Below are 27,891 nucleotides of genomic sequence, written 5' to 3'. Positions count from 1 at the left end.
TACCATCATGATTAACAATATCCATCACTGTCCTCTATGCAGAGGAAAAAAAATTAAATAAATGCTAATAAACTGTAAACTAATGATTAAATAAAATTGTGCTTTAAAAATTTCAGGTCAGAATATTTTTGATACACTTTTGTGTCATCTCTTATTCTTCAAAATTCCTACTTCATTTCAGAGAGTTACATAACACTTTCAAATGCTGAAATTTAGATCAGCTTGCCTTCAAAGTGTCAAGAGCACCAATTGCAGCCTCCATGACCGGCAATGCCTCTGCCAGGTCACTCTCACATTCATTTTTCAGTGCCTGAGCTTCTTCAGCTTTTGTTGTAGCAATTTCTTCATCCACTTTAACAATTTTTCTTTTTTCTTCTACTTCTGCAGATTCTACTTCTATAATCTAAAGAAAAACCATGAGTGGGCTTTATTTATATTGTGCCATGAATGATCAAATAAACTGAAATTATCTACTATAGAACTTATGGAATACTGTAAAATATAAAGGAACCATTGAAGTTTTTAATATGTTAACATCATTTCAATTTATGTTAAGGGAATAATTTCTTAGCATATTGCAACATCATCACGGAGTTTTAACAGGAGATAAAGTGATATCAGATTACTCTCAAAAAAAGCTATTTAAAATATGTTTGAAGTTCAGGAGAAGCTCCTCATGTTTGCACATCACACTGTAACTAAAATGGATGAGCTTTTACAGGGAGTTTTATCTTCATAGGCTGTAACACTGACTATTGAAATTTATTTTCTTTCCAGGGATAAGTCAAGCCTTTATCCAACTCCCTTTGCAGTTCTAGGGAAGTGTCATTCTGTTTTCTTAGAGGCAGAAGAGATATCACTGTATCTGTAAAAACACTTAGGAATCAGAAACAAGTGTATAACATGGCAATTAAATCATGCACTTTTAGTGATGCTACAGTCACATACTAAATAAGTATGTGTATATATTCATATACTGGAATTTTCAAAAAATCCAAGATTTTTGATCCTAAATCCCACTAAATTCCCAGGATCCTTTTCTAAATCAATCATATAATGCCTGTGCATGCAAAGACAGACCATGCAAAACTGTTCTTGTTTGTTTTGTCATATCTGGTCACATGGAAAAACTACTTCAGGTTTTCACAATGTTTGTGAATCAACTTGGGAAACCTGATTCAATCACTTTTAGCATGAAAGTTCCTCTAACATCCTTCAGCAAGGAGCTTAGGCAATGACTGTATATCCAGAGAATGTATTTTATATAAAGAATGAAATTTTATTTATGTCCTAAGGCTATAACCATAAATAACCAGTGTCAAAATACTGGAAACCTCTGTAAACAAGGAGTGAGCTCAAAAACCTCAATTCAACTCCTACTTTCTGAAAGTCACACATCAGTGAAATAAGACACATGCTTACATTAAAAGCCACAAAGCTGTATTTGAATAAACTCTACCTTCATCATGCTTGCATTTTCCACTTTAGCCTCTTCCAGTTTGGGCTGCAGCTCAATTAATTCTATTTTCATCCTACCAACCTATGCATATACAAAAGAATCAGGTGGGATCCAGAAGGGTCAAGCACAATTTCCAGCAATTTCTTTAAGACCTAGATTTTACCTAATGACTAATTTATGGATTGTTAATGCTACATTCAGTTTCAAACCAAAATATTCCCAAGACTTATTTTTATCTCCTACATACAATGTCTAATTCTAAGAACTATGATCACTTACAGTCACCTGTTAACCACCAAAGAAATGACAGCTCTGTTCATATGCTACTTTACAATATATGCTTAGAGATGTATGGCTTTAGCACAAGAGCTGTGATTGCAGGAAAGAAAAGGAAAAATACATTTGTTAGTTTTACTGTTGAAGATTGAGCTAAACAAAATCTGAAGTAGCAGTTTTGAGTGACTTCTCCAGAAAAAGACCTGCAGTTGACAAACATTTCATAATTTCAATTCCATATTTGTTGTAACTCACCTGTGACTCAGCAAAAGCTAGTTTATCTAGCCCATTCACATATTTCTTCTTGGCTTTCATTACACTGTCTCGTTTCTCAGTAAGAAGTCTCTGAAATGCAGCAATAAGCTCAAGATAAGAAGTAGGAGTAACATAATTATGGCGTCCCAGACTTTGTAAAAACCTATTTAAAAAGTAAAAGAGTAACTTAAATTTTGATTTATTTTTTAGTTTATCACTAGCAAAGTTATGTAACTGTTTGATTGAAATTAATAATTTCAGTGATTTTATATAATTTTTATTAAGGCAAATAGTTGTGTTAACTTTTAATATATAAATGAGTCGCATTGAACTCAGTCACCTAATACTTTATGATTGTTTGCAAAAGCCATAGACTGACCTTTCAGAGAGTGACAAAACTGAAGTATGAAAGTATTTACAGATGGGCACAACTGCCTGGCGCTCAGTGTCTGTGAGCTGAAGTGTTTCTAGGAACTTACTGGCCACACGTTCAAGGGCATCTTCAGGCCACGGCTGAGGGAGAAGTGAGGAAGGAAGAATTTGTAAAATCCAACTCTTAGCAGTCTTCAAATGTTAAACCAAGTTTTACCATCCAAACCAGCAGAATGAGACACACTAGTCCCAGCTGTGTCTCAAGAACAATGAACTGATAAAAGGGTTGGTTAGCTCAGGCAGCACCTATGCAATCTCTTCTGGCAGCTCCTGGTTGATCTTCTAGCTCAAAGTACACAGTAACATTCCATCCAAACAGTTCTGTGTCTATTCGTCCTTTGGCAGAAAAACTAATTGACATCCGCTGGGCCAAGCTGTAGAGCTAACTGTGCTTTACTGAGAGCAATACTGCTAACATTGATACTATCTCTCTGAGTTTTATTCTGCTATAAAACATCTACTGATGAACATCAGGATTTGTATTTGCTGGTCGTTCCTACAACAGATGACCTGCTTAATAGGCAGCCACAATTAAGATAATTTTAAAGTCACAATGAAATGGTTTCTCTAGTCCTCTAAAACATACACATTATGTAATAAAATTACAAATATCCATCATCAAACTAAGACTATTCATACTTCAGAAACATGTAGCAACAAAATTTAACTTTATTTAAATGTAGAAATGTTGAGATCACACATCAAAGAGCTTCCAAAATATTACAGAAAAGGCTTATGCAATTTTAAAATTTTGGAAAACAAGGAGTACTTCTACAAGGAAGATAAAAGAAAATCTAATGGCACTTAGAAATACAGAGTGCTTGAGAGCTGAAGCAGATTTTGGAGGAAATAATATAAATATTTTCCCATACCTGGAACCAATCAATAGTACAGCAGTTGATGAGCGATGGAAACTGTCGCAGACGATTGCGAAAAGCATCTCCAATTGGGCTGAATGCCACCACAATGTGGAGATTTTCTTTGCACAAGTTCACAAAAAGTGCATACAAGGCCAAAGGACTGAGTTCTTCACCTTTATCAGCAGCCTGAGCTGCTGCACGAACACCCTTAGGAATGATACATAGCATAAAAAATTTTACATAAATTCTCATTAAGCACATCTGAAGTCCTATAGCAATCCTATTAATGGTAGCATCGCCAGGAAATTAAACTTTTTAGTGGAAATGAAACAGGCAAAATAAAGTAGAAAACCAGAACAAGTAGTAAATACTGTGGGAGAAGAGGATTGCACTATTTATCTGTGACCCTTTCAGTATTTGAATGCGTTCCAGAAATGATCATCTGCTGCTCTGAGCAACAGAGAGTAGATCATAACAAAAGAGTAAAAGAAGAATTCTTCGGAGGGAGCAAATTTAAATGAATAAAAACCAACTTTGCTCCAGCTGGCACATTGTGGATAGCTACCAAGTTCCAGCATATACCCTCTGATTATGTTCACACAAACTATAAAATTGGAAAAGAGCCATATTATTTTAATATTGCCACTATATACCTGGTAAGAATGAAATAGTAATAGAAAAAGATCACAAGAATTATAATCTAACTTCTTTGAAAGATACATGAATTCAGGTATCAACATGCTCCATAATTTAAGGGCAAGAAAAACCAGGAGTAACATCTATAAAGTGATACAGATATTGTAACAAAGAACATTTGTGTGTGTACTAAGAACCACTTTGAAAATCTACTAGAAGCATACCCACTTAATTTAGTAAAAACATACAGAGATAGGGAGACAGCGCAGCATGCAGTTCCAAATATTGTTTGCAACATGAAGTTTCCAACTTGACGTATACAAAGATTGATGTCTCTCCCTCCCAAATTGGGACTGCTATTGTGAAAATCCAAGCCTGATTTTTTTTTTTAATTTGCCTGAGTACATTGCATCCTTACTTCAGAGCCTGAAGTCACAGAGCACCTTTGCCCACTATGAAATTCTGTCTAACAATGCCCTAGTGCCCCAGAGAGTTGGAGTCTATTGAGAAAGGTAGGCCATGTGTTCCAATAAAAATGTCACATCTTTGCACTTCACTGATCAATGAAAACATTATGATGCACAATCTTGTCCTACACAATACACTACAAAAATAACCACAGCCACAGGGTATTTGTGAACAATGCAAGTTCTCTACATGCACAACTTGATGTGTTTGTGAACAGAGTAGGTCAGAATTAAAGCTTGCAGTTGGCATAAACTACTCTATAAGTTTACTAAGTTGATTTATCTAAAGCCTCACAAAGAAGTCACAGAATTAAGTGCAAATGTCCAAAAGCCACATTTCACATTGAACTGACCAAGTAGATTAAAAGGGAGGTGAAATTAAAGAGAGTTTCTAAAGATACCTCTATAATTTCTTGTTTTTCATCTGCTGCAAAAATATTGGGAACCTCTCCTGTGTTGAGGACACTGTCAATATCTTCTAAAAAACTTTCTTCTTTAATTTGTGCATCTGTGATGAGAAATACAGTTTTCAAGCCTTGAACACCTGCACTCTTCAGAAGTCTCTGAAAATGCAAAACAGTAAAAATTGTACATTCCAAAACAAAACTGTATGTTCCAAAACAAAATTGTAGGTTCCAAAACAAAATTTTTTGTTTCTTCTTTAAAATTAAGTCAAAATGTAGACAGGTTATGAATACTCACTTTCAGATCTTCTCTCCACTCATTTGTACCATAGGTCTTGGAAATCTCTGGTTGAAAAACGCACATTCTTGCCATGAAGGCTGCCAGGCGGGTCAGAGACTGCCGCCCGCTTCCCCCCATCCCAACCAGCAGAGCATGGCCCCCAGACTGCTTCAGGATGCGGCTCAGTCGAGACAAGTGCTCCAGCATGTACCTGCAGTGGAACACACTGATTACCCAAAGAGCAGAAACACAGGGCTACCTGTGCACCCGTAAATCTGGGAAACAAATCAAGGACTAACATCTCCAAAACAAATTTCTGAATGCAGGGTGTGGTGGGGTAGAAAGGAAGAGGAAGAAAGAGAGTGGGCATGAACCACAAAATAAAATAAAACTTATAATTCTGAACCACAAAATAAAGTAAAACTTATGATTCTTCTATTATACAAATATCAGTGTGTAGCTAAATTACTGCAAATTGCTAGAAAGAACATGCAGAGGTAAGAACAGGAGTACTGGAAGGATAAATGTGTTAAAGGAAATGAAAACCATTAATTCTCTACTTCAAAATAACAGCAGTATTACCAATTTTAACCTTCTTGAAGAATAGCAATTTCAGTATCCTTTTAAAGTAACCACTGGGGGAACATGGTTTATATCAACAAACATCTCCCTTTCCTCTACCTGATACACTGTTTTGTAACTGATATGTGGAATTGACATAGGAAGCAGTATCTGCACATTACTGAGAGTCCTTGTCAAAACTCAGGCATGATTTATCTCAGAACATGAAGCAAGGCCTATAGGAGATCCCCTGCTTAAGCACAGAGCACGGGGTAATTAAAGCAAGCTGAGCAGCTATTAAAAGTAGTCTCAAAAAAACTTTCAAACATTTCAAAAAAGATAAATTCTTGTTTATTTTTATTGGTTAGAAAAATAAAAGAAACAAATTCAGATGTTATCCATGAGACAACTCCAAGGCTGCAGTCCAACAGGCTCTCCTGGCTGCTGTTCAGTGAGGTCACTGCAATATTGCTCCTACACCCAGGAAGTGGCCTTTGATCAGAGGCTGCCAGCTCTTCAAACTGAGAGCCTAGCTGTACATACAGGCTCTCAGAAATCCAGCTTGGCAAAATGACCTAGACTAAAATAAGCTGCTACTAGAACTGTTTGAAGTAACCCTCATCACCTTCAGGAAGTATCGACGTGTCAGGTTACCCTGGCAAATATGAAGAGGTGGTAATCTCTAGCAACAGGGAGGAGGAAGGAGTTTGACCTCCTAATCTCTCTCAGTTGTAGCTCTGCATGATCACAAGTTAAGGTAACAATAAGGGCCTGCAGAGTCTAAAATTTCACAGGATTAGCTGCAGCACCAGCTGGGTGCATGGCTGTGCTGCACAACAGAGCAGACAGACAGCTTTGATTGTGAACATCTCCCTCGTGGGATGCTTGTCCTTGGCGAATGAAAGTCCAGTGACATCCATCTTCACTGGTGACAGAGGCCTAGGAGAAGTACAGCACCTACCTGATTCAGTGCACAATCTTTCTGTAACAACTAAGGAAAATATTCAAAGCCCTTTAGGAGAAAAGCTTCTCATTATTTACTTTCAGGTAGAAAAAGGAGAAGCATGAAGAAAAAATCAGTATACTTCCATTCATAAAGGTGTAACACTACAAACACTATAAAGGATGCAAAAAGGAGAGGAGACATACAGAAAACCACAGCCCACAAAATTGAATATACTGAATTATCAACTACAGCTTAAAGCTCTTAATAAAACAGATCATAAACACCTGAAAACAACAAGGTTCATTCTTGTTTTCTGGGTTTGATTATATTCATCCAGACACTGCTCCACAACATCACTGAACTCCTCAATGCTTGGAATCTCAACATAAAGTCTTTCATCTCCCTCAAGGTCTGGATCCATGTAGTCACCAAAACACAGACTTCTCATGTTTTCTTCTGTTACCTATGACAAATATTCAGCAAATTATGAAGTCAAGTTTAATATTTAGTGGATATATTTCTTATTGTAATTTTAGAAAACAAAGGAGAATTTAGACAAATACCCCAGACACAAGAATAAGCACTCCAAAATATTTTGATTCACAGACAGCACACTCTTCAAAGTTATGCTTCCTGCATTGAGCTATACAGTTATTCTTAATTTTTCCAATAATTATTGGAAGATTCCAATAATTTGGAATTCCTGGAATACCAATAATTCTTCCAAAAAAATTGGCTCAAATAGCCACTAACAGTCTCATAATCATGACCTTCAGATTACATCAAATTCATACAGATGTATATTATGAAATGGACAATTAAGACCACAAAGTTATTTCTTCTATACATGAAAGCAACTACAAAGGATATAAAACAAACAAACAAACAAAAAAAAAAAAAAAAGAAGGCATAAAATATAACACACTGACACAGCATTTTGGATACTAAAATTTAATAACAATCACAGGATGCAGATGTACAAATTTATTTTAAGGAAAACTAGCACATTTTAAATATAATATTTTTCAAAAAGAATACCCATGTACAACAGTTAAACCCTCCAGTAAATTTTTTATTTCTACACTTTTCTCCTTATGAAGACATTTGGCCAAATTCAACTCAAATTTTCATGTGCATTTGAATCAAAATTTAACCTATAATTAACTCTCATGTCCTAAATTTGCAATAAAAACAATTCTTTTGCAACAGGTTAAACATGATACTCACAGATGAGCTTCCTTCCTTCAGGTGTGCAAAAACTCTATCAAATACTTCTTTGAAATGCTCTTTCACAATATCTTTCACTAGATTGAACAACCAGGTTCTGTCATCATCTTCCACCAGACGGTCGTAGAAGACACGGAACACCTCGTGTACAAACAGCCGAATCATCACGTGTTTGTTCTGAACTGCACTTTTCTTAATGAGCAAACAGCCATGGATAACCCGGGAAAAGTCCCGCAGGTTGAAGGTATAATGAGATTTGGTTGGTGTGGGCAAAAGATTTTTGATGGCTTTCTTATATACCTTCAGGTAAAAACAATAGAGAGCAACAAAATCAAAAAGTAACACTGACTGTACTGTTATCATGATTCCTAAATGTCTTCTGAAATGTTATTACTCAAAAAAACCCTTTCACACTACATAATTGTAGAGACAAAGGAACTTCAGTGAACAAATTGAAGGAAATTTCCAGTAAGGTATTGGCCTCTTACCTCTAAGGTGGCAGTGACAATTTGATTTCCAATTGTGGAGAAGTCAGGAGGAAATTCATTAATCTTTAGGTAAAGAGCAACGACGGTGGAGAAGATGCGGATCATTGTCTCATCGCTGAAAGAGTTGATGCTGCAGATGTTGAAGTGCCGCAGGAACCGAGGGGTGACAGGGTTCCTCCCACCCCCTGGGGGCCCCATAGCAGCCAGCAGCTGGACATCAACAAGGGTGATTTTAGAGGTGTCCTTAAAATCATACCTTCAAAATAAAATGCCATGTCACACTTAAATACAGATATAACACATTTGTTACACCTTAGATGCATCTATATGACAGACCACCCCCTGCATGCATTAAAAAAGTATTAAAAATATATAAACATAGTAGGCATTATGTAATATAATATATATTTCTATGTATTTTATCTTTTTAAAAACAAACAACCCCTCCTCCCCAAAATACAATAAAACATCTAGTCCTTTTACTGTGCACCAGTTAATCTCAACATATCATTTCCTGGCTGGAAAGAAAGATTATTTGTTTAAACTGCGTTCTGTAAAACCTGGTACGAAATTTTGAGTATTAAAACTGTAAAATATCAAGGTATATCTCTATTCAAGAGCAATAGATATTGGAGCAGTGCCTGGAATCACAAGAGCAGCTGTATTTGAGAAGTGCTTGGAATCACAGAATGATCCAGACTCAGGAAAACACCTGTTCCTATCTTCCAATATAAGCAAAGCCAAAAACCTCAAAAGCAGGGAAGACTTTCAACTTTTTTTATTTCATGCCTATTATCATACCTGATTTCACTGTGAATTTGAAAAAACCTTTTGAGATCTTGTTAAAAAAAATTTACTGAATAATGAATGAGAAACATGGATAATAGGGGAAACCAACATAAGAAATAAAATCAGAAGTTTTATATAACTGCATATATATAGATATGTACAGAAAACTGCCAACTCAATCTAAGGGGAAAGAGAGAAAAAGAACAAGAAACTATATTGGAAAAAAAAAAGTTAAAATAATCAAGGTGTAAATGAATAATTTTACTTGCATATACTAACTCTGCTGCTCAGCACTAGAACATTCTAAAACACTCAAAATTAATTTGATCATGAATTTCCTAAACTGAGAAGTCCTTAGAGAGTAAAATAAAAGTTGCTTCAATTTTAAATAATGCATTTTTATATAAACTAAATTTACATTAACATTTACAAACCACTTCAAAAAGATTTGAAAATAAAATTCAAGGGAATAAAAAAGTAACAGCAAATACATCAACAAAAATTTTCAGTTGTATTTCAAATAATTACCAAAATCCATGGTCACAGAACTGTCTTAAAAGTTCTATAGGAGGCTGTGCCCCATACTTCTCCAAGGCTGGCATATTCATATCATCTACAAAAATAATGCACTTTTTTCCCATTGGAGGGCCAAAAACTCCTTTGCGCCTCTTGTCCAGCCTGGCCATAATAATGTTCTGCAATGCAAACAGGACACTCAGAGCACAGATTACATATTCACATCCACAATGTCCTGAGACCAAAATGATCTGTTCTACTAACCTGAGTCTGATTGGCACTGGTCCGAGCTGAAAAATTAATGAAGAACGGGAAGAAGCGCTCCTTTTCCAAGTTGTTCATTAACTTGTCCTTGACATACACGGATTTCCCAGTCCCTGTTGGTCCCACTAGAAGCAGTGGTCTTCACAAAGAAATAAAGCACAAAGACTGCAGAAACCTAACATTGTAAACTAAAAGCAGCTAGAAGTCAAAGGTTTTACTAACTTGCCCTCCTTCTTCTACCTCCAAAAACATTACCTGCCTAAAGAAGAAACTGAAGTGTTCTAAGATATTCATTAAACCCTCTCATAATTTTAGTTTGCTTCCATCATCAAGAAAATGGGAGGATAAATAAACATTTTTCATTCACTCATTCTACTGGTGTTGGAGTATATGAACACACAGGGGAGGTAAATTTCTCCAGATTGGCCTTTCATTAATTCAAACTTCATAAAGCTTTCGGCCTTGGAACCTGAGGCTAGTTTTTATTTTATTCTCTTATATGATCTGACCATGACTAATATAAATTATTTTCATAGGATTAATCACAGAAAAAATCCTAAAATATGTATTTAATTGCCAAAGTAGAAAGAGGGTGCAACAATTTTTGGGCTGTCCTAAGCTCATCATCAGACTGCAAATACTAAAGTTTAGATTGTAATAAGGATTCACAAAAAAACTAAAATCAGACTTTTAGGGCAGATTTTTTTTGTTTGTAGTAAATGTCTGTTTTAAAAGGCCAAGTAAACTGAGGGTTTGATAAAAACAATGAACTCAAAGGAAAGAATAAGAGGTATTTCTACCTATGATCAAATTTCACTTCAGAAATTTGTAGTGAAGCAACTTACCTTCCATGGGTAATGAAGAGGTCTAGCAAATAGGTATAGCGAACTGTGTCCATCGTTGGGACTATCATATCTTGAATCTTCACATTTGTATCACTGTAACTAATTTGTTCAATGAATTCATTCCAGTGAGCCCAACCCACTTTGCCTTTGAGCTAGGAAGAAACACAGATGTAGAACAGATTGGTGTTACACATATGAAGGGTTTTCTCTACTACTTCACTTTTGAAAAATTCAAGTAATGGATTTTAACAAATGAATGAATATTTGATGTTTCAAAAGTTCACATATTTAGTTTGCTTTACCTCACTAACAAAGAATTAAAGTACATACCTAAACTTAGACTCCTTTGTTTTCTTAAAAACTTTGTTCCGTGAAAACAAACAAAAAAACCCACATATACAGAAAACCACAACAAAAGCCCAAAAGAAAGCAGTCTATTAGGCACTATAAACAAAAATTGCTTAAAAAAGACAAACTACCTATGGGCTTAATATTCTGCTTTCCTTCTGAACAGTCCACATTATTCCTTCTAAACAAAAGTAGATTTGAATCTGCCAGCTGAGCTTGGGTTACAGAAGAAATATGCAGTGGCAGTATTACAAATATAACTGAAATGTACATCTTAGTACTTTATTAAAAAATTGGTCAGTACACTGGTATTTGAAAAAGAAATGAAAAATGTACTGTGGGATTTAATTCAACCAACACTCTGCAACATCCAACAGGCTTTGTACAGTCAAAAAACCCACCTGGCTGCATTTTCCTTCTGTTAGGACTGTAAGAATCTATTCAGTGCATGCAGAAGCCAATCCTACCTGATACACGTAGTCATAGACCAAGCCTTTCTCTTCTAGGGGACACTCCCATGTTCCCAAATTCTCTGGGATGGGATTTGTTTCAGATTCCCCCAACAAAGTTTCCCTCAAGAAATTATCAAAAATTGTCCTGCTGTCACCATCACAAATTCCACCAATGGACCAGATTATGGCAAAAGCAAAACAACCCTGCAAAGGCAGAAAGTTAATAACTGTATCATAAGCTGACACATTACATGAACCTTGTACAGTCTGATTAACAAACATAATTCTAAAAAATATTGTTAAGCAGGGAAATGTAAGCAATTGCTCTTGAATACCCCTGGCCTAAAGAGATTTAGAAATCTGACTGTAGACAAAGGACATAAATAATCTTACTCAAGGACAGAAAGAGAGAGAGAACAAAAAATAAAGGCCACTGACTTCAGCAGTATGTCAGATGACAAAGCCTGAGAAGAGTTCTAATGACAAACCAGGATCTAGGAATTTTGTAATTTAATTTTAAATAACTACTTTCACATTCTCCTCTCTTCAGTTTTTCATAAGAATAATCACATAAGGTCAGACAGAGGATCCACCTAATATAACTGTCAGAAAACCCTCTTACATAGAAATTTTTGCTCAAACAAACATGCCAATCAGTGTTGCATGAATATTTATTTCCTTTAAGAGAAAGAAGACTCTTTGATTTAGCTAACTTCTTGGTTACTTAAAAAGTACATTTAATAAAAGCACTGTCCTATTTAATTGGAAAAAAGAGTAACATTTTTAATCATATTTGTCACTTGTAAGACTTCCATCTCATCTGGGTACCTCCAGAGTATGGGCAGAGAGAGAAAGAAGGTAGTAGAATTGTTTCACATGTCTCTTATTCACAAATTAAAGTTACTTAGATTAATAAAATTGTTTTGAAAACCAGCATATTAGAGAAACAAATACACATTTCTTTCCATGTTAAAAAACCAACCATAATCCAGGCACGGATGCTTTTGTTGGTGGGATCTTCTTCCACAGCTGGACAAATCAACATTTCAAAAATCCTTGTGAGAGCTACTACAACATTGATCTCACTTGTGGGTACCAGTTCCTAAGAGATTCAAAAGGTTGGATGTCATACTTTGCATTCTTTTAGTTAATTTATATTTTGGAGATAAAATACTAAAACAATTAGATCACTGGCTAATTTTAAACACACACTAGAAGGCAAGGTTTACACTGACTTTTACTCAGAAGATCATTTGCCTTCCTCAGTCATTGAAATGCCAAGACCTTTAGCTTGTTAACTATGTTCATGGCTACCATGTGAACACTGCAATTAAACACCCTAAAGCAAAACAAAACCCACAGAAGTAGCTACAGCAAAACATGAGCAAAATTCTGAGCATGTCACACTGAGCTTGCAAGGAACTACACATTTCCTCTAAAACGTAAAAAAAGTATTTCCTTAAGCAACATGAGATCTTTAAAGAAAAAAAAATGTACAAAATTCTCTTGGGAAGACTTTTTAATCAGTGTTTTAAATACTTTAAAATACTTATTTTAATACTTTACTTTTTAAAATAAGAAGATGAAAACTATGATCAGGTTTCAAGCCTTAGCTGACATTCTCATTTTAGCTCTTCACACTGGTCCCAAGAGTCACATATTCATTCTAACTGTGCTTGTCATGAGAGAACAGTCACCTCCTACCAAGGGTAACAGAATGGAAATGGCCACTAACTACTGCAGGAAAAAATGACAAAAAATACCTTGCACTGTCTCTGACGGACTCTTAATGCTGGTGGTACCAACCAATCAAAAAGTCCCTGCAGAAGACCTTGATGTTCCTCTGAATTCAGAGGTTCAGGCAGTTTATTCAGCCAAGAGGTAACAATTGGTCTCCAGCCCAGCTGAGAGGGTTCCAAATAAATCATGCCACAACGACTGACTGTAGCAGGCTAAGGAAAAACAGTCAACTCATTTTATTGTGCATTGAATAGACTAAATTTTTTTTTATATTTTCATTAAATAGAAAACTTACTGATGCCTGGGAAAGATCCATAGTTTCAAAAATTAGAGTCATCTGAGGGGACATTTGGATGACTTCCCCACTCATCAAACAAAGCTTGAAAGATAAAAAATAACATGCAAAATCATTTTAAAAAATTGGAATTAAATTACACTTCCTATCACAGGGGAGTTCTATATGAAAATTGGCAAAACCAAGTAAAATCAAAGGCAAGGTCAACTACATAAAATGTTTAACTACTTGTATCAATAGATTCTTATCAAGTTTTTGCTAAATTCTTCACTTAAACCATAGTACTCCAGAGTAACCTACCAGTAGGTTCATTACAATCAGTCTTGCATTTGACAAGAAGGAAGGACAAAAGATATGTTCAGCTCTTATTGCTAATACCGAAGCATCCCAGCTGGAGACACATTACCCTTTTGTCCTAAAGTAGGAGTCCAGTTTGAGTATTTTGACACATTATCATACAGAACTTAAAAGTTCAAATGTTGTGTCTAATTTGTCTATTTGCTTTGGGATTCCTGGGGCCCATTTACAAAAGTGGTGATACAATTTTGACTTCAGAAGCTATTATTTTGAAAATGCAACCCTTTGTGTCTTGAGAACGTCTTGAAATATGGTTGTCTAAGCTCATGTAGTCTTAGAACTAATGGGGTTTATAATATAGAATTAATCATAATTTCTGACATTTAAATTTCAAAAATTTATGTTAGAAAATCACACTATGGCATTAAGGAAACATTACATAATTCATGTCTTTCAGCAATGAATTGATATTGTGATTATGATTCCAATACAAACAAACAAAACAAACAAAAAAAATCCAACCAAAAACCACAAAACAGAAAAATCTCACAACTTGTCACCAACACCATCTTGCACTTGCTCTTCTCAGAAGTCAAGCACTGCAGTTTGTATTTGTGGTTTTATACACAGAAGAATATTTTCAGAATATCCCATCATTTTCTTCAGGCATTTTTCACTGCCTGCTACCTTTTTGTTGTCATCCAGGACCGTGTTCATGCTCTCTATCCACAGGGTATCGATGGGGCCATCAAAGATGACCCATTTGCGCTCGGGGCTCTCGGCCAGTGCGAATTCCCTGAAGGTCGTAGCGATGACCCCGTCTGTCCACTGGTAATGGGGAGTGAGACAAAACCCAGAGTTAACCTGACTGCCAGCCACAGAAACCATTCCCTTGGCTTTCCATGAACCCTCACTTTTAACTGGTCTCCTCTTGTGCTGCAGAGAGCAGCATCTAACTTTGGGGTTTCACCAAGGGTCTTAAAACAACAGCAAATATATAAAAAAATAAAAATTCCACTTGAAAAAATACTGTAAGGAAAAGGACCAGCAATTCAATTTCCTGAAACTTAGAAATGCTTTTGCCCTGTCTTGCACCTGCTTCTCCCCAGAATCACCCTAATTCTCTCCAGAGTCACTATTTCACATTTACTGCTTCATATTGCTCCTCCTCCAAACCTAAGTTTCACACTTAGGAACCCATGAGTTCATAGATTTTTCTAGAGAGTTTTTGCATTACTTTGATTATACTGGTTAAGAATAGACAGAAAAATGAATACAATTATGTTTGATTTGATTTCCTAGCATGGATGCAACTATAAGAGGACAATGACCTTCAAAATGGTATTGCTTTTTATTTTTGCATGTTTAAACCCATGTAACTGCATACACACACAGTACTGCATTTTTTACATCCTAATTAAAAACAGGCCACAAAAGTATTAGTTAAAATAAAATTTACAATTGTGTTCTCATCTGTGTTTAAAATCATAAAATTATGAATTCAAGAGTTTACTATCCATAATAATGGAAATATAATTTACAAGAAAACTTACTTTTTAAATATGCATTACCTCATGGGATATCAGATCAAACTGCCCAAAAAGCTGGCCCATAGTGATTGATTTTGGATTTACAGTTCTATAAATGACTTTTTCTTCTTCACCATAACCACGTTCTTTCATCAGAGACAGAGTATCTGCCAACACATGTAGAACTTTGGTCTTCCCAGAAAATGGCTCCCCCACCAGCATGAAGCTGTTAGATGGAAAAAAATTCCTACTATTAATAAATCTGTCTTGCAATTTAGACTTTCACAGATCACATGAAGGCCAACAGTATCAAACATATGCTTAAAGTTAATTTTCACCTAATTTTCAAAAAGTGAAGCAAGTAAATTTTCTTTGAACATAAAAAACATCTTTTCCACAAACTCACTTTATTTGCACATGCAAATATGATTGCACAATCTTACAGAGAAGATAAATTGATGAGCTGAATATTAACCATCATATAGCTCATATCATATTGTATATATTTCCTCCAGTTGCTATTCTGTAATAAAAGCTAGGAATAAAATGGCACAGATCTGACAACTAATATTTTAATAGAAATAAGCTTTTACAGTCCTAAGTTTTCACCATACTGGCATCAGCACCTAAAATCATTATACATGGGCAAGTGCTTCTGATATCAGGAAGAGTACAATTCCTCAGACATACATCCACAAGAATTTTGGGACATGCAAAAGCAGTATCAGTAATCAGCTGTTCTAAAGCTGATTGGAACAAAGAGGAATATTATGCCACCCTCAAAACCTTCTATAACTTCATACAAATGACTGCTACAGTGTAAGTCAGAATTACAAATGATGGTGCAGTGATGAGAACCTTACCCATGTCTAACAATCATCATTTCATATGTCTGTATCATTTTCTGCATAAAAGTTTGTACAGGTTGGACATTATGTTGAGTGCAACATTCATTGGCACATTCCAGAAAGTCCTAAAATCCAAACAAATCATAATCTTATTCCTGCTACAATTTAAATTATTGTCCTGCAATAGAAGAGTTTATGCTCATCAGAAAGGGTTTCAAATTAATTAATAACTAAAATTGTATTAGTCAGAATATAGCAAACCTCCTGGAGGAAAAAAATTCCCACTTCTGTACTTCATGTCCTAGAACAGAATTTAACTACAATTTTTATCTTGAGGAGAAGGCATATCACCCTCAGGAAACCAGCAGTGTGCTTCAGAATCAAACACTTTTTTCAAGATCGTAGTATTTACTGAAAACTTAAAAGTTAATCGAATTTGTTTTTTCCACGTACTCATCCTTTCCAATCATTCTCCTTCAAAGATTGCTTCACGTGTTGCTAACAACAAAGTACAAGCACCAACCTTTATCTCACTTAATTGTGTCCAATAATTAGGAAAGAAAACAGAAAGCCTAAAACTTGGTAAATGTGCAAATCAGCTCTCAGTCTGTAATGCACAACTCTTCTGAATGTAAGGGAACTCAGATGTGGATTAGATTCAGCACAGATAAAAGAATTTCTTTTGCTACAAATTTTCATTACAACATTCAGCAATTTTGCTCATCTTGAAACACCTCACGGCATCAATTGCACCTGATTACAAAGCAAATCACCACAGAACAGTCAACAATGGCCATTACCAAGGAAAAATTAGAAGAGTACTTACATTGTAGTCTGCCTCAGGAAGCTCGATTCCAGGAAATAAATCACTGGTTATACCCATGAACAGAGGTATATCATGTGACAAAAATTTGGGCTCATTCACATCTTTAATTGATCTAAGAAGCTAGAGGAAACAAATATGCATTTTGCCATTCTTATTAAGAGACAGAGCATAAGGTGTTCAGCAATTAAGATAACCTGGTATGTAACAAACGTGAATTCATTAAATGGGGTCTTTGATAAGAAGCCCAACCATGCAAACATCAGAACAGCCTAGGAAAATGCAGCATGTATTTTATTATCTTAATTTCACAAACTACAAAACATGGATCAGTGATGAGACAAGATATGCTGGAACTGCCTTCAGACCTTAGAACTGCATATATCTATGAAACTCCTTAAACAAATATTCCCTCGGGAACTCACCAATATATCTTCATCTTCTGTTGGAAATTTTAACTTTAGATTGCCTGCAGCCACCAGCACAGCTTTGACTGCCCGCATGCCATAGTCGTAGTGATACTGAGAGGAAAGCTGCTCTGAACAAAGCCTGTAGGTCATGACTATCTTCACTGACAGGGACTTAGCATTCAAAAATCCATAGGAATAGAGGGAAATTTCTGCTATCAGAGCATAGTTTGGAACCATCATGGCTACCGTTCGGAAAAGAACCTGGAATACATACCCAAAGAAATATCTTCAAATAATTAATTTAGGAATGGAAAGCAATGCAGAACTTTTACATTATTTATCCCACCACAAAACAGTATTATCAATATTTGCAGTTAAGACTCCCTAGGAATTTAACCCGAGCTACCACCAATATCCATCTTAATGTACAATACAGTATATTAAGAAAAGACACCGTGTCTCTAGCACTTTTCCCTCAGCACTGTCTCAAGAATGCAAGAATGCAATTTGCCCCCTGCACAGATACATCCAGCAGAAAGGAAGGGAAATGTGGTCCATGGCAGGTGAGAGAATGCACTTTCTTTCTTTCAGCAATCTGCAGTTGGCGTGCTCCTCATGCTGCACTATCTCTGCTTTCAGTTAGCAAAGCCTCTTCATGAAAACAGCTCACCTGGACAAAACTATCACAAAGGTCACAGATGCATCTTATTATTTTACCTTCAGATTATCTGGAAGTTCAGAACGTCCTGCATAACCTGGATTCATAGTAATTGCTATAAAACAGTTTGGGTTAAGCTTCAGTTCAGTTCCTTCAAAATTAAATGTTTCTAGCTTCATCTGTATGGCTCTTTGGATGCACAGGATCTGCTGTGCCACTACAGACAGCACTTCCAGTTCAATGCGATTGAATTCATCAAAACATGCCCAGGCACCTGATGAAGCCAAACCCTTGAAAAACTGCAAATGAAGAAAGAAATCAATAACATTGCTAACAGAAAAGTTTCAAAAGAAACTAAGAATATAATGTAGGAATGTAAAAAAGTTTAATAGATTAAAAAATACAATTGCAATACTAATGCTTAAACCTCTTTAGATCATAGATCAGTGATGTACTGAAGAGCAAAGTTTTTGACTCTAAAGCAAGCTAAATCAGAAGATCCCAACCCCGTGAACTCTTGTTTGTTTCATGTTTTAATTAGAAACTTAATAGGCTTTCATAAAGCACAGAAAATGAAACATGTAGAAAACAGCATATAGCATCCAAGGGCAGCAGACCACAGGACCACATTTATTTGTGTCTGCAAAACAGGGACCCTGAAATTTTCATGCTAAAAATAAAATACAACATATATTTATTTTCTGTTTACCTTTCCCATTGCCAGGTAATCAAGGCCATCAGAGCAGTTAAAGACAACACACTGAACAGCAAGAGCCTTAGCCAAATCTTTGGTGGTCTCTGTTTTACCTGTTCCTGCTGGACCCTCTGGGGCACCACCGAGGTTTAAATAAAAGGCTCCAATCTAAAGCACAGAAATAGTTTATGGAAATTATTTGTATGAAATTTTTCTGAATGAAAATGGAAAAATTAAATTGCATTTGATAGTTTCATGCACTTATTTTATCTAAGATAAAAGGTATGGTTTTCCTAATTAAAAAGAATCTGAAATGTACTCACAGCTGGGAAAAAGAGGCAAGAGAATTTAATTTTGACGCTAACAGAGGGTTTAGCTTTATAATCATCAAGACCATGATTGGTTACTCAGTCTTTATTATACCCAATCTTTCAGTTCTTGTTTAGATACACCTTTCAAATTAAATTTGTTGCAGCTGCTTGTTGCTACTCTTTTCTCTCCATCTGTCCTTTTATATATTTTTTCCTCTTCTTTTTCTTTCCTACACCATCCCCCTTTGATGTATATGCCTTCCACTGACTATTCAATATTCTTTTCTATACTCCATTGAAGTAGGAGGAAATCTGACAGAAAATAAAAGTTGCAGACTTTAAGCAAACAGTCCAATCCACAGTACAATACAGATGTGGCCCAGTTACAGGGCCACATCTGTATTGACTGACAGGTTCTGGGAATACTTTATTGATCTTGGAGGGCAAAGGACAAGACTTCTATTTGCCAGAATGCCATGCTTGTACCTGCTGTGCTCTGATTCAAGGCTTGTGAGCCTAAAACCAAAACAGACTACCAGCTGCATCACAATCTCACACCAACATCCCGTGATGTTTTGACAAACAGATACCAAGCATCAGCTACGGCCACACCACGTGTGCCTAGCAAAACCTGAAATCATACTCCAGCAAAGAGACTGCAGTAACTGATAATGAGAAAAACGGTATCTGAGATGACTTTGGTAACTTTCAGTTGTCAGGTTAGCTGAGGATAAAAGAGTACAATAATAAACACCTCTGCCAAGAGCAGGGGTACTAAAAAGTGGCCAGACTTGTACTAGTCTTAGGAACAGTGTGATCACAAGTGAATCCTTCTCCATCTAATTTAGCAACCGCAGAACATCAGAAAAGCACTTTGCATTCTCATAATCTTTACAGTAATCAATTATTGTCTTTTTTTCCTGTGTGTTTTAAAAAAGCAAAACCACGACAGAAGAACACACTAATGCTTCAGTCAGGCTGGTGCGCTGTCCAGATTTGTGGTTTTGAGTGATTTTCATATTGAACATTCTGCAGAAATTACAAACCTCATTCTAGCAGAAATAGCAGAGTGTGACAAGAGCCCTAAGCCCTAAAAGCATGGCTGCACTGACTGGTGTGAGCAGCAGCAGAGCACAGTCAGTACAGTTTGCAGTGTCCCAGGAGGAGCTCGTACCAGGGTGCGGTAGCACCTGTCAGTGAGAGGAGTGATCACCAGGCGGGGCGAGTTGCCCAGGTACTCGTAGGCGTATTTCACATTGCAGTTAATGATGCACACGCGAACGTTCTCGTTCTGCCAATAATAGCGCAGCTGCGCAAGCCACTGAAAGTCTGTTTCATTCTGCACACCTGACAAACAGAGTTGACAGCAATCATAAAAAATGTTGTAGATAGCTGGATTTTCTATTATGGTTAAATTTAAAACAGCTTTGAAATTATTAGTGTTGATGTTTGTAGCCAAATACTCATAAACCCATCTTAGTGTTGTACTGTTTTAGGCAGTAAAATCTGACTGGTTAATGATTTTTCATTAACTGTGTGTTAAGAAAAACATCTTCAAATATAATTACCACTTCCAATCATTTCCTTGATGACATCTCTAGCATGAACATCAAGAGTAACCAAGGCACCCAATGTAATCCTTGTTTGCTTTGACAGTTTTCCTCTCACCAGCTCTACAATATCATTAAGTTGAAGCTGAAGTGTATCATAGTAACCCTTTAAGCCCTAGGAGACAAAAAGTAAATTTGAGACTAGTTATATCACAGTTTCAAGTGTTCCAGACTTCTACATGTTGACTAGATATCTTAACAGAGGTTGCTTATTAAGCTCCTATTTATATTGTCATGGTTTTTCATAAAATTCTCTCTTACCCACTTATTAAGTTAAATTAAAGTTATTAATTTATGTTGCAAAGCTACATTTTAAACTATGATTGTTCTAAATAAGAATATTTAAGTACTTGAATGAAAGGTATAAATCACTGTACATAAATTCATGTATGTCAAACACAAACACTCAAAATTTTTAAAATTTTATTTCAATTGTAAAAAGCTGTTTGATTAAGCAAAATACACCAGCTGAAATGAAACACTAAGAAAGATTTTTTCCAAATTATGCATTGCACAGTACCTTGGGCCCCTGGAGAAGAACTTCATGTACCTCACTTGTCCAGTACATTTGAGACACACACAGCACTACTTGGCCAGGCCACTCCAGAACCCAGCGCTTTCTCTCAGTCTCTAGATAAGCCTGAAAGAGTTACATACATCATACAAACACAGTGTCTGGGAATAAATACAGCAATGTAATACAGAAGTCTATAAGGTTAATATTCCTTGCTGAAGAATACTATTTTCCTATTTGCAATGTCCAAGCGGAGCTTTAAATGCTCTTTTCCCCTTAGGTTCACAATTTTTTACCCAGTAATTTTAAATATTCTTAGAATTATCTTTCCATATTACAGAAATATTTACAACTTGTTAACTTCATACAAAGAAATATTTTCTGTCTAACGATTTCCTTTTAGGAGGAAGCAAGCATATTACAAGTGTTCTATTTCTAATTCATAAGAAACCTGAACTATTACATTGGATGATACATCCTGTAAAATAGTAGTGCTGTGAAACTTTTAGAAGAATTTGTATCCAGTATTGTAAGAAAACTACTTGCATCTTATTCAAACTAAACTCTAATGTATATCACTGGCCTATTAAATACATGTCATGTTAACTTGGTCCTGGCCACATGACTTCAGCAACTCCTGTGTTGAGGAAGAATTTTAGAAAGCCAAGAGACAGCCACAAAACAAAGATAGGTGCTACAGTTCTTAAATTATCATAAACTCCATACCATTCTTGATCTGGCAATTACATCACGTACAGTCTTCAGCATAACATCTTCTACTTGAATTAACCACTTCTCCACTGCACCTCGAGCTTCAGAAGTAGAAATGTTTGAAACCAGTGTCACACGCTCCCCTTCAGAGCTACACATTCCTTTAATATCCAAATTGCGAAGGAAGTCCAGCTTAGCAATGCCTTCAAAACACTTCTTCAAGTGAGGCTGAACTCTAAGAGGATCCTTAGTCTCTGACAGGATCTCCAACATTTCATCATTAGACAAGAAAAAGAAGCTAAAAAATTAGAAAAAATATACAACTGCATTATCGAGCTATTTTTAAGACTGATCTTATTCCCAACAAGAAAGCCCCATTCAGAATCTGTGGGTTTCAAATAACCAAAGCTCATCATACCGGGGAAAGAAGAGACGTTTTTTTTCAAGGTAAGCATTAAGCCCTTTCATGATTTTGTCAAGAAGTTCATTACAGTTCCGAAGCTTCTCTGTTAATCCTTCAAAGGAAGTAGCAGCAAGAACCTGTAACAACAGGTTACATGTGCAAACTGTCAGCTATAAATGAAATATTTCAAACAGAAATTACTCAAATAAGGAACAACATAACTTTTTATTCTTGAAAGCCTAGGGAACTGAAATCGTAGTTCACTGTATATATTCTGAAAACAAAGCATCCCCTCCCACCCCCACTGTAGCATTGCGTGTTTTTAAATTGTAATACATTTCTAGCAGTCAGTTTTCTAATCTTTCCTATTTTGTACTGTTATAGCATATTTTGTTATTGATGGATTGTTCCTCTCCCCCGTGTTATTGGTTTTGCCCTAGCTGTCCATCTCTCCAAAGATCTGCCCCTCTGTTCCCTGTTCTCCTCCTTTTGAATGTCAATCCCTCCCCAAGCCTGCCTCTTTCTCTAGAAACTTCCCTATAAGTCTTGTGTCCTTCGAAACCCCACTGGTTTGTTTAAATTATTCTCCTCCCCTGCAGTCCCCTATTGGTTTATTCATTGTATTCCCCACCTTGTGTTCCACCCCCAATTTTTCCCAATTGGTCAAAGACTGTATCCTCCCCTGGGACCTCCTCCCCCTTATAATCTGATGTATGCAGGCCACTTTGCCCTTTCTGTCACTGAGCCTCCGGGAAAAGCCTTCTTTGGAAACCATACAGAGGCCCTGTCCCCAATCCTTGTCCCTACCCTCGGCACAGTCTGCAGCCCCCCTGAGCCGTAGAGCTGCCGTGCCCTGTAGCTGCAGCCCGGATCAGACAGCTTTGTGAGGCAGCCCAGCTGTGCTCTCGGTGTCGGGAGCTGGCCGGGCTGAAATCCGGCACCGTGGCACCCCACCAAGGCAAGAGAAGTTACTGCTTCCTGTCAGGAATGGACATTGCCCTTACCTTTGGGTCTTCAGCACAAAACTGCATAATCTCTCTCCACTGTCTATCCACAGTCTGAAACTGCCGTCCCTCTTCTGGCATCTGTTGCATAATATCCTCAGAAGAAAAAATGGGTTCCAAATACAGCCACTGGGCCTGCACTTTGAGCCAGTCATCAATATTCTCCTGAATTTTAATCAAGCGGCTTTCCCATTCCTTAATAAATGGTTAAAGAACATTAACTTGACATTTCTAAGAAATAATGAGACAAATTATGATAACGAGACAACAAATTCAGGAAAGGTAGACATTGTGGTATTCCAGCTCCCAAAGAGAAAAAAAAAAGTCTACCAATAAACAAAATGAAAGAAAAATATTTAGGAGTGTAAGTTCTTCCACATATACAGATGGCCAAAGGAGCTCAGAAATTTTTACTCACTTGGAAATTAATTTTCCAAACTGCATTTATCACTTTAGTGCTATGAACTTTCAATAACTTAATTGTTAAGCAATAGCCAGGAGGCTACCAGTGATAAATTCTACTTCATCTCCCCACAGCAAGGGCTCTTTTAGCTGAATGGCAGCAGGGACACAATACCAGAAAAGCCACCTCAGCTCACAGGAGATATCCATCAAGTCAGGACAATGGCAGATACCACTGGAGCAGGCTGCCTGTAAAGTGTAAGCATGTTCACTGAGCCTGCTTGAGCCTGAATATTTCCCACATAAAGCAACAACGAACTAGGAAGGGTAACTGCAAAGCAATTCCACCAGCTTCTCTCCTGTCAAAAGCCATGGTGTTAGCACCACAAAGACTACTCTAGCCCTGAAATTCAAAAGCAAGTGTAAAGCACTGCCATCATTGTTCTCAGGCCTGATTTAAAAACACTCTCCCAGCCATCAAGAACTTCCTTTGCCCTGAGGAAAACATTGTAGTTCAAAATTTGAGTCCAAAACTCAATAAATACATAAATGTTCTTATTAGCAATAATAGAAGCATTATTTCCAGTTATTAAGAAGCAAGGCTAATGGAAATAGTGATTTTGCAAAATATGAGAAAAAATGATCATGTTCTCTTGGTTACACTTGAATCTGAATGGAAGAGAGAATTCCAAAACAGTAATAAGATAAGTATGACTCATGACTTAAAAGATTCTTACTGAAAAATCAATGAAAATATTTTGTTAACAATTCAAACAATAAAGTTGTAATACAATCAGTATACTATTGCACTACAGTTATCTCACAAATAAAAATGGTTGAAAAAGTACTCATTGTACCCTTATTTCAGTCTCAAACGGTTTAATGAAAGCTGATCCTCTCATTGTCTGAGTTTTCATAATCTGATCATCAAGAAGAGCCTGAATATCATCCACTGAAGACAGAATATGAATACCAGTCTCACGATACACATTTGTGGTGAAGGAAATTGAATCCCAGGTTTCCTTCATGGTATGCATTGCTTTCTCCAAGGAAAATTCCTATTCAAAAAGGAAATAGCTTGGTCTAGTCACTGAATTATTTTTTTTCCAACTCTCTAATTCAATATGTAAGCATATCTAGCTGAATAAACTATTTTGCTCTAACAGCACAAATTAACTATTTGTTATTATTTTTCCTCAGTATATTCTTTTCTTGCACACAGAAAGCAGCACACTTGGGAAATGCTGATGATGTCACATGAGCTACAAATCCTTACACTCATTATTAATATATAATGGGCCAAAGTCTCACCAAATCTCCTCTGTTGCATAATGGCAGAGACAAATAATGCTAACAAGTCACAAAAGTATTCAATAAGAGACCTGATGTCACATTTGTCACTATCAAACCTCTGTGCTTACCTTGCTTGCCCCTACACTTATTGCTGTGAACTGGTCCAAGTAAGAGGATAGATTCTGCTTCAACACTTTTCTCAGGGTAGTTCCAGCATCTGGTGTTACATCATATCCTGCTATGTCTGACATCTGCTTCCAGTGACGTTCTCTCATGCCAGGATTACAAAAGACAACCACAGTGGGAATATACTCCTAATTCAGAAGAAACATTTATAAGTAAATATTGTCATTTACATTATTTCATCATTTTTTCATCTTTTGTGTGCATTTAAAATTCTGCTACAGCAGCTGAAGACATGAAAATCTTTTCCAAAAGCTGCAGATGGCTGCACTTGGTTTTCCATTCAATTTCTAAATAATTATATCAACTACTGAAGAAGAAATATAAAAAAACTATTAAGCATAATTTTTCAGTGATGCTAAATTTTGCTTCTATTAACATAACACGAGTCCCATTTCAAAATTCCCAACTACATCCTTAAATGTTTTTCTGCATCCAAAAATGACTTTTCTCCTATATGTGTGCTCTCGTTGCAATTCCAGAAACTATTAAAAAAAATTTAAAATCGAATTTTATTAAAATGAATGAGACAGTACGATCCGGAAATGGGGATTCAGAACAGCCTCACTCTATCTCTGACTCTGCATCATCTACATGTACTAAGCCCTGAATTTAGCATTTGTCCCTCAGTATCAGATATTAATCTCTCTCATGTTTTCTTACCTTGAATTCTTTAATCTGCTCCAGAACTGAGGAACACATTGTAAGAGTTGGATTACCCAGCAGACCTGTGTATCGCGCTGCCTTTTTCTTCTCCGTTGCCGCTTTCTTCTGCTTTTGTTGGAAGAGTCTTAACAGTTTGTACATCTCTCTATAAAATTCATCAATCTCAGTCTCCATGCTTTCCCCATCTAGCTCCAAAAAGGTCCCATCCATCCATCTGAGAGAAAAAATAAGGTTACAAAACAGAATAACAAATGTGGCCCACAAATAATTATCACTTTGTTTTGCAACACATGAATAGCTATTTAAATTAAAGCAAAGCTCTTCTTCCACATTATTGTTATTCTTTGCAAAATTCTAAAGCCCAGATAAAAGTGGCTCAACCACATTCTTCTGTGTATTTGTGTAGTTCTCTCAAGTCAGACACATACTGAAACTGAGTAACTGCATGAATGGACAAATATTTAAGTTAAACTCTAGAGAGAGATTGACATATGACATTTAAAAATACACTAGGTCTTGTGTTTTCAAACCCCCCACACTTTCAGCCATAGCACATTATATCTTCTAAAGAATAAATGAAATAATAAACAATCTCCCTTAATTTAAACACAGAGTACAGTTTTGTGGTAGAATGTAACCACTAAGCAGCAACATAGTCATTTGAACCCACCATTTTGGACAGCTGCTAGGTTAAAACCAGTTTTGGTTACATGCAGATGATGAGCTCTCTAGTTGAGCTCATGTGTGTGATTCATGGTGTGATTCTTGGGGCTGTCCTGTGCAATGCCAGGACTTGGACTTCATCATCTTTGTGGGTCCCTTCCAGCTTAGGAAGTCCAGTGATTCTGTGATTCCATGATGACATTTTAAAAATAAAAACAAACCAACTTTTTTTTCTAGCTGAATTAAAAATAGCAAGTCTGATCTATTTGTTATATTACCCTCTTACTTTGCTTGCTAGAAACATGTTAACAAGAAAACAAATCCATATTCTACATCTGACATAAATGAGACCAGGATAAGCATTTTGCTCACTCTACCTCTTACAGCATTTACTGGTGAATTACCTTCTTTCTGTTCGCTGCCATTTCAGTATAAGATTGAAGAGTTTCTGGTATGGTTCTATCTCAGCTCTTAAGTTGTTGAGGAGAGGGAATTCACTTGGTTTCCATCCAAGCAGAATCTCCTCTTTATTAAGAGCAGCTACTGTTTCATCAGTGTCCTGTATTGTTTTGTGTAAAGTCCTCACCTCAGTCACATACTGAAATCAAATAATAGTATGTCTTGAGAAATAACCAAATTGTGCTCTGAACAGCTTATATTAAAATATACGCTTTCACATTAAAATTTTGGAAACAAGATTTAAAACCACTTCTGCTTATTGATGAGTATATAAACTGTGAAGAAACCAAATGAACATTATGAAAAATAAAATTGGTTCTCATTACTGAATTTTAGAGTATATTCAAAATGTGTGGGCTTTTAAACTTACTGTTCCAGGAGGCAGGCACACAGTTTTTTATGTACATGGCATATCATATTGGTAACTGGGATTTATTAGCTTAGGATTTCTGTTTTGTGCTTTGAAGTGCTTTGTTTTTTAAAAAGCCACTATTTCTTACTATGCAATATCCTCCAATTAAAGCACAAGACATGCTCTGAAAATTAAAAAATACTGCTAGAAATTAATGAAACTTTGGAGCCAGTGGTCTGCTCTTCACTAGCATAACAATTAAGTTTTGAGGTTTGTAGGAAAAAAGTATCAAATTGGTAACTGTGCTGGTTTTGCATTAATTGATTTGTGGTAATGAGGGAAAACGAATAAATTATATTCGTGGGTGCACACACTCTTTCTGAACTTCTATTATTGGTATCTATCAGCTAATTCTAGCTTTATAGCAAACTTTCCTCTAAATAAAATTATAAATGCCAGTGGTTAACAAAAATGGGAGAGGGATTAAGCTTTGTATCTGTGGCAAGAGGATAATAAATGTT

The 27,891-nt window shown here is 36.2% G+C and overlaps 1 protein-coding gene across 1 annotated transcript in view; it reads right to left on the bottom strand.

Annotated features, from left to right (window-relative positions):
• DNAH12 (dynein axonemal heavy chain 12) overlaps positions 1-27,891 on the bottom strand; it is a 58,723-nt gene that overhangs the window by 19,743 nt on the left and 11,089 nt on the right. Inside the window, exons 15-48 of the mRNA XM_066557888.1 lie at positions 26,964-27,157; positions 25,894-26,110; positions 25,176-25,361; positions 24,612-24,812; positions 23,353-23,547; positions 22,364-22,485; positions 21,961-22,243; positions 21,241-21,360; positions 20,679-20,835; positions 20,285-20,457; positions 18,815-18,967; positions 18,165-18,404; positions 17,463-17,708; positions 17,041-17,160; positions 16,230-16,339; positions 15,409-15,592; positions 14,525-14,665; positions 13,541-13,624; positions 13,269-13,457; positions 12,488-12,607; positions 11,521-11,709; positions 10,706-10,857; positions 9,861-9,999; positions 9,609-9,775; positions 8,292-8,547; positions 7,804-8,103; positions 6,861-7,039; positions 5,088-5,280; positions 4,787-4,948; positions 3,295-3,489; positions 2,370-2,503; positions 1,991-2,153; positions 1,460-1,540; positions 227-403 (exon numbers count right to left, since the gene is read on the bottom strand). Coding sequence (XP_066413985.1) covers positions 227-403; positions 1,460-1,540; positions 1,991-2,153; positions 2,370-2,503; positions 3,295-3,489; positions 4,787-4,948; positions 5,088-5,280; positions 6,861-7,039; positions 7,804-8,103; positions 8,292-8,547; positions 9,609-9,775; positions 9,861-9,999; positions 10,706-10,857; positions 11,521-11,709; positions 12,488-12,607; positions 13,269-13,457; positions 13,541-13,624; positions 14,525-14,665; positions 15,409-15,592; positions 16,230-16,339; positions 17,041-17,160; positions 17,463-17,708; positions 18,165-18,404; positions 18,815-18,967; positions 20,285-20,457; positions 20,679-20,835; positions 21,241-21,360; positions 21,961-22,243; positions 22,364-22,485; positions 23,353-23,547; positions 24,612-24,812; positions 25,176-25,361; positions 25,894-26,110; positions 26,964-27,157 — 5,922 coding nt within the window. The remainder of the gene's footprint in view (positions 1-226; positions 404-1,459; positions 1,541-1,990; positions 2,154-2,369; positions 2,504-3,294; positions 3,490-4,786; positions 4,949-5,087; positions 5,281-6,860; positions 7,040-7,803; positions 8,104-8,291; positions 8,548-9,608; positions 9,776-9,860; positions 10,000-10,705; positions 10,858-11,520; positions 11,710-12,487; positions 12,608-13,268; positions 13,458-13,540; positions 13,625-14,524; positions 14,666-15,408; positions 15,593-16,229; positions 16,340-17,040; positions 17,161-17,462; positions 17,709-18,164; positions 18,405-18,814; positions 18,968-20,284; positions 20,458-20,678; positions 20,836-21,240; positions 21,361-21,960; positions 22,244-22,363; positions 22,486-23,352; positions 23,548-24,611; positions 24,813-25,175; positions 25,362-25,893; positions 26,111-26,963; positions 27,158-27,891) is intronic.

The sequence above is a fragment of the Molothrus aeneus genome, chromosome 12 (assembly GCF_037042795.1).
Source record: "Molothrus aeneus isolate 106 chromosome 12, BPBGC_Maene_1.0, whole genome shotgun sequence".
In the NCBI taxonomy this organism is placed as follows: Eukaryota; Metazoa; Chordata; class Aves; order Passeriformes; family Icteridae; genus Molothrus; species Molothrus aeneus.
This window is presented reverse-complemented; position numbering and strand designations above follow the sequence as displayed.